Genomic DNA, 7321 nt, shown 5'->3' with positions numbered 1-7321 from the left:
CAGAGATGACAAGGAAAGAGTTAGCAAAGAAAACTCAAGAAGCTGCCAAACTCCTGTCCTCGCTTAATCATGCCGAGGCCAATAATAGAGCTCTGTTGGATCAAGCCAAGGCTTCCAAGGCTGCTCAGAACCAAGCCGAAGAGAAAGCAAAAACGGCGGAGGCTGAAGGCGAAGTCGCCAATGTCGATTTTGAGGCTGCCAAAGCCAAGGCAGGTGAGTTAGAGGCCAAGCTCCAAGAGGCCCTTGACTCAAAAGATGCCGAGGTCAAGGCGGCCGATGAAAATGCTTTCGAAAAAGGATAGGCTGTCGTCCGTGATCAATACAAAGGGCAAGTTAACCTAGCTTGTAACCGAGGTTATTACCTCAGCTGGACGGTGGTGCTCAACAAGATGTCTGTCTCAATGGACTTCCCACCCCATGATATTGACCAGCTCCAAGTGCCTTTCCCTCCGGCTCTACAAGAATTCGATGACGATGCCGAGGAGGATGACGTCGAGAAGGGGGCTGCGAATGAAGACGAGGCTGCTGTTGAGGCCAAGTCCCCTAGTCTGAATGAGCAAGTCCTTAACTTGACTCAAGATGAGGAGGACAAGGTCTCCAAGAGTGCCTCTCCTAATAGAGCTGTGTTAGAAGCCGAGGTACAGATAGCCGAGAAGAGCCTTAACCAAACTCTTCTCGAGATCGAGGCGGAGAGGATTGCCAAGAAGCTTTCCTAGCTATCTGCCGAGGTCGATACACAGCCAATCACCGAAGCATAGCGGTCCACTTAGAATCTCTTCTCTTTTTGTACTTTGTACGTTTTCCTTTGTAGTCATTGTAATCTTTTGGACAATGTTTTAGCTTCAGTTTGGCTGATGTGCCTTTTTTGTACCCGAACAAGTTATCTTTTTTCCCAGGCCGAAGTGCCTTTTTGTTTGTGAACAAGTTCCAACTTCTGAGTGCAAGTCTTATATTTCCTTTTAAGTGTTGAATGCTTTGCTTATTGCTTTCCTTCTATGCATTGTATGCTTTCATAATTAGAATATTTTTGCATGTCTTCAAAGTATACCTTAACTGTGTAATAACTTCGGGGTAGAGTACCTCGGATGTAAACCTTGGCTATTTGTCTCGGCCAACAATTTGAAAACCTCAGCTAACTTGTAAAAATATTTCGAAATATTTTTACAAGTGTTGTTTCTTTAGACTTATTCAGTCAAGCGTTGTTTCTTCATTTCCACTTACTGTCTTCTTTCAAGACTTCATCCTTCCAACCTTGACAACCTGGTTGGTCATCTCGGGTAATATGTATCTTGGATACATCTTTCATAATTACTTCGGCTAACTCCAACTTGTAAATTTTTCTGAAATTTCAACAAGTGTTAAGCCCATTTTAACTTGTAAATTCTTCTAAAAAATTTCAATAAGTCCCAAGCTCTTAAACTTTTAAGTTTATTCATCATTCTCCAGCTCCCCGCCCCCTAATATGAATCTAAGTTCTACTTAAGTTCACATTATGCGTTTATAGCCTTTCGCCGAAGTCAGATTTGAGCAAAGACTAGCTGAGGTGTTCAACCTTGGTTTCTCTGTTAATTCGATTAAAGCACACTTAGTTCCATTCGAAGTTTAACTCTGCCGACATGCCAAACCTAGATTAATTCAACTTAGTTCAACTCTATTATATGCAAGTATAATTCAACTCTACCATATAATAAGTCTAAGTTACTCATCATGCTTCTGTGGGCTCGCTTTTTCTGCGCCCCACCTTTCGGATAGGATTTGAAAAGAAGGCCTCACAGTTCGGACTCCTGTAGTTCTAAATCTAGTCTCACAAGTGCAATGTGAAACTGATAATCACCAAAGAGTCAAAGTCTGGCAAAAATTTTTGGATTTTAAATCAAATAATGCCAAAATTGGACTGCTTTTCCAGATACAGAGTCGCCACCTAAATATTTTGTTTTGGGGAAATTTAGGAAACCCTGACTTGTGCCAAAGGCCACGTGTCCTTCATCACCAAAGTTGCCTCGGCTTGGGAACTTGGGTACAAGAGGGGAAGGTCCTGAAATGAGCACCCCCGCTCGCCTGATCAAAGATCGGCCTCTACTAATCATGATATGCTCTTTTATAAACATTATGTGTTCTTGTTCCGGTTATTAGACTAGCTTTACTATGTGATGCACACAAAGCAAGTATAGACTAGTTTGCAATACTTGGAACAATTCAACTCATGTTTGTTTGCGAAAATGATTTAAATTTGCCACCCTCAAGTGGACTTAAAAATGCAGATTTGCCACCAAACATAGTGGGCTTAAAACATGATTTTGCCATAACAAAGTGGGCTTAAAACTCACATTCATTGAATCGTTCCAATTCAAACAACAAAGCCTTCATCCACAGGCATTCATACAGTTAATCATTTAAGCACATAGCCACATGGCAAGCATGCTATCATGGCATCATGCACACTCATGCAAGTATGCTAAAGCGTAAAAGCTTACCGAGTACTCCAAGCTGAAACAAAAGCTAGTTAGAAAGATGCATGATCCTAACTATGCGAGATGTCTAATGCAACGCATGCAATAATGCAATTAATAGGCTCGGCTACTAGTATGGCATATGATTCGATTTGATAACATGCGATGAAACATGTATTCAAAGAATTATTGAAATTACAATGCAACTTGAATGATGCGCTGAGCTTCGGTGCATGCAATACGAATGAATGGATGCAAGCATGCAATATGCTAATTGAAATATGATCCATAATCTAACCATCAAAAGTGATTAAATAAAAGGGAGAAAGACATGAGGTTGGAAAACATACACACACACACACGCACGCACGCACACTTATTACAATATTACGCCCTCGCAAAGAAGGGTTCGAATAAATAAGCTAAGCTAGTCTAAGCTAAGCTAATTAATCTAATTAAACTAATTAAACTAATTATTACAAACCAATGAATATCTAGCAAGCTCATTACTAATTATTACAAACAGCTAACTAATTAGCAAACTAATTAATTAAAACAAATGCGCACTAACTAATCATGTAAAGCATTAAACTATGCTGCTACTGCTCTGCTTCGGGAAGTGGAAGATGCATGCACTCGGTTTTCGCCCTAAAATGCTCTTCGTTGAGCTCTCGAGAGGCTCTGTTTGCAGGGTTGAACACACTTCATAACCTTTCTGCTCCACCTTACCAATTCTTTGCTGGGGGTTATACCAGTGACCTACCGGCCATTGGAGGTTGCTGCCGGCCACTTGTCGGCCAAAAGAGTGCCTTGCTGGCCAGAAATGAGGCACTGTCGGCCATGGATAGGGCCTTGCCGACCACTAATGTTCTGGGTCCCCACACTACAATAGAACACAAACAGAGTAAAAGGAAGGTCTTTCCAAATGTATGTTTGTACTATCCCCCTCCTTATCATCTTAAAACCTCAAAGGAGTAACACACTTGGATCCAAAACCACCAATCAAGTAATTTCATTGCATGATGGCCAAAGATTCAAGTTGTACAATTTTAATAAATGCACAAATATGACTCAAGGAACCATCACCCTATCATACATGATCAAGGGCAATGGAGACCGAGGAAAATGACACATTTCATAACTATTGAGTATGAAATGTCCCATTTGCCTTGTGTTCGAATTAATGTCCGATTCGAACACATGCAATGCAACACAAAAGATGCTTATTCTTGCCTCTTTTACTTGTTCAATTTTGTTTACTCATTTTACATTACCGATTCATTCTTTAATCGATTAAGTCCAAAAGTGAGTGTTTTCTAAAGCGAAATAAGTGTCAACCAAGGGGTAATTTAAGGCATGAAAGAGATTATGCCGTTGGTAATGAACCCTCAAAGAGGATTAAACCATTAAGCATGAGCCTCAACCTCAAGCTTAAGCAACCCTAAGGTTGAAACAACCCTCAAACAAATGAAAAAGTAAAGCAAAGAGGGAGGTTGCAGAGATGTTGAGTGCTGGAAATAGGCATGAAAAGGCATTAAAACATGCAACCAAGACACACAAATGATGTTTAAAGCCTAAAAACACTAAGCTAGTAAAGGGAATTGCACCACAACCATACAAAACAAAGCTCAAATGACCCAAACAGCCCAAAACAAAGCTAAAGCAGGTCAAAACAGAGGCAAAAACATGCTAGACTAAAACTAAGTTAGGCTAGAAAAACATGCTAACATACAAAGCTAACTAGGTATGCAAACAAGGCACAAGGAGGGGAGGCTAACCCCTTCAATTTTGGACTTCAAAACATGTTTTCCACCACTAAAAAACCTCTGAAATTCAGTGGTTAAAAGGCCAAAAAAAGTTTGATTCGAATATGAGAAAAAAGGTGCAAAGGCTTAGACAATTAAGTAACAAGAATGGTGAACTGCCCCTTTAACAAAAGATAGCTTCAAACCATCATTTTAAGCCTCAAAAACAGAGTTTTTTATAGTTGAAAACCAGCCAAAAACAATACAAAAGGATGGCAAAACAAATAACAAAAGCAAGCTAACCAGACTAGTGTTCTACCTCTTGAAGCAAGAGCACAAATTAAGCAACAATCCAAGCTTAAACCTTCTTTTAAAGCTCAAACGAAGCTCCAAGAGACCTCAGCTCCAAGGTGAGAGTGTTTGGTTTAGGGTTGATGTGCGAAAGTGTAGAGAGACTAGACTTTAAGGCACAAAATAACAAGAGAGAGAGGAAATTCTAGAGAGAGAGAATTTTTGTCTTCAAAATTTTCCAATCCCCAAACATGCAAGAGAGTGGTTCTATATATCAAAAATACCAATTTCCCTCTTAAAGATCCAGTCACATACGTGTTTGAGGATGCATCAATCTGTGCAAACAATTGGCACAAAATATCACAAAATATCTGCTGGAACACTGCTGGCCGGCTGACCATCAGTGATAGCCGGTAAGGCTTCATTGATGGCCGGCATGCCAAAATCCATGGCCGGCAGCCTTCAACAATGGCTGGCAGGCCATCACCAACCCTATTTTGAAAAGACCTAAGCATGGTCCCAAGATGAGGCAAAAGGATGCAGGGTTTGGAAAACTCAAACCTGTGGCGTTCTGCAACGGACTTTGAGCGTTTGGTGAGCAATCAGAATCGCCATCGGATGTACCTGTAAGATCATCAAAGTCTTAAAGGGCCGTCAAAAATAGGGTGTCTACAGCTTCATTCAAAAACATCGCCAACTTAGTTCAACTTTATTATATGCAAGTATAATTCAACTCTGCCATATAACAAGTCTAAGTTGTTTGTTATATTTCATTCGGAAACATCATCATAGGACTGGTCAGTCCTATTGCACAAATATCAAAATCATTAAAATCAAACTAGCATTTTATTATAGCTTCGGCTAATAAAATTATGACATAAAGTTTTGAAAGACAAAAGACTAATGATAAAAAAAAACTTCAAGTTGTAAGTGTTCCAGGGTCTTGGCAACTCTTTGCCATCACTGTCTTCAAGCCGGTATGCCCCATTGTTGGCGACCGAGATGATTCTATAAGGCCCCTCCCAATTTGGGCCAAGTTTTCCCTCCTTGGGATCCTTCTTGTTGCCGACGACCTTTCTTAGGACGAGGTCCTTAACCTTAAACTCTCTTCGGTTGACCTTCTTGTTGTAAGCCCTAGCAAGTTGTTGCTGGTATACCCCCAGCCGAATTGCTGCTCTTTCTCTTTTCTCCTCCAGTAGGTTCAGATCTCGAGCCAGGAATGCCTCATTAGTCCCATTCTCTATTGCCTGGGTTTTGATCCTAGGGATGCTGACTTCTAGTGGGATAACTGCTTCAGTGTCATAAGGCATGGCAAAAGGAGACTCTCCAGTTGATCTTCTCGGCGTAGTCCAATATGCCCAAAGCACATTAGGCAACTCTTCCACCCACTTCCCTTTTGCTACTTCTAGCCTCTTCTTGATCCCATCCAAAATAGTTTTATTGGATGCCTCTGCCTGACCATTGCTTTGAAGGAAACTTGGAGTGGAGTAGTAGTTCTTGATTTTGTACTTTGCACAGAAGCTTTTGATTAGCTTACTGTCAAACTGTGTACCATTATCCGCTATTATTGCCCTTGGGATCCCAAACCTGGTGATGATATTCTTCAATATGAAGTTCTTCCATCAATGTCTCAAATCTTTGGAAGGGGTTCAGCTTTTACCCACTTTGTGAAGTAATCGGTTACTACCGGCAGAAACTTCCTTTGCCCAGTTGCTTGAGGCAGTTGTCCAACAAGGTCAATGCCCCACTGGGCAAATGACCAAGGGCAGGACATTGGGTTCAAATCTGTTGCTGGTTGATGTATCAAAGGTGCAAACCTTTGACACCTCTCGCATTTTCTGATGTAGGCTTCAGCATCCGTTTACATGCAGGGCCACCAGTACCCCTGAGTAATGGCCCTATGAGCAAGTGATCTGCCTCCAGCATGACTTCCACATACTCCTTCATGTATTTCATACAAGAAGTTTTTAACTTGGGTAAGATGCACACATCTCAATAGGGGACTAGTGAAGGATCTCCTATAGAGATGACCATTTGCTGTTAGGTTGAACCTGGCCGATTTCAACCTGGTCTTTTATGCCTCTTTTCGATCATTTGGCAGCTTGCCATCCCTAAGGAACATTATTATTGCATCTATCGAACTTGGGCCCATCTCCACACACATTGCTTCATATTCGGTGATTAGTGGTTCCATGCTTGGGCTTGACAAATAATCAACCATTATTGTCCTTACCTTCCCTGATTTCATTGCACTAGCCAGGTTAGCCAAGGCATCGGCATGACTGTTATCATCTAGGCTAACTTACTGTAGTCGGCAATCCTGGAACAAGGCTAGCAGTCTAACAACTTCTTTGACATAGGCTATCATTCTTTCATCTCGAGCTGTGTACTCACATATTGCCTGATTCACAATAAGTTGGGAGTCACAAAAGACTACCACTTCATCGGTTTCCATTGTTGCTGCTAACTTCAACCCTGCGATTAGTGCCTCATACTCTACTTTATTGTTTGAAGCCTTGAACCCCAATCGAATAGACTGTTTTAACATTCGCCCATCTGGTGATACTAACACTACTCCTGCCTCTACTCCTCGATGGTTTGAAGTTCCATCAACAAACAGGCGGAAGGAGTCACCAATGTAGATGTCGCAGGTTTTGGTTTTTCTTCTTTCTTTTGTTTTGCTTGAGTGGGGTTCTTTGGCCTTAGTTGGGTTTCTTCCTGCTCTCCTGGTCACCTTAAACCGCGGCTCACCGGAGCCCGATGTGGGATGGCACCAGGTGTGAACTCGGTGACAAAGTCGAGCACCTAGCCTTTAATTGCTGTTCTGTGCCTAAA

General features: G+C 41.5%; 1 protein-coding gene across 1 annotated transcript; it reads right to left on the bottom strand.

The window, feature by feature from the left end:
* Positions 1-5041: 5041 nt before the first annotated feature.
* Positions 5042-7034, bottom strand: LOC145813188 (uncharacterized). Its single transcript, XM_082908458.1, has 3 exons — positions 6888-7034; positions 5584-5994; positions 5042-5110 (listed from the first exon to the last, which is right to left on the bottom strand). The coding sequence occupies exons 1-3, from the start codon at positions 7032-7034 to the stop codon at positions 5042-5044; spliced, it is 627 nt and encodes a 208-aa protein (XP_082764584.1).
* Between the last annotated feature and the right edge of the window lie 287 nt (positions 7035-7321).

Source organism: Camellia sinensis, chromosome 15 (genome assembly GCF_055761805.1).
Source record: "Camellia sinensis isolate YWXY chromosome 15, ASM5576180v1, whole genome shotgun sequence".
NCBI lineage: Eukaryota > Viridiplantae > Streptophyta > Magnoliopsida > Ericales > Theaceae > Camellia > Camellia sinensis.
Note: the sequence above shows the minus strand (reverse complement) of the source record. Positions and strands in the feature narration are given on the sequence as shown.

What these genes read in the sequence shown, in the direction of transcription:
- LOC145813188 (XM_082908458.1), bottom strand. Translation starts at nt 7,034, where the DNA reads ATGTTAAAACAGTCTATTCGATTGGGGTTCAAGGCTTCAAACAATAAA. An exon ending in CCCAACTTATTGTGAATCAG is followed by an intron (nt 5,995 to 6,887) that starts GCAATATGTGAG and finishes TTCTGTGCAAAG; the next exon opens with TACAAAATCAAGAACTACTA. An exon ending in TCAACCGAAGAGAGTTTAAG is followed by an intron (nt 5,111 to 5,583) that starts GTTAAGGACCTC and finishes ATGATCTTACAG; the next exon opens with GTACATCCGATGGCGATTCT.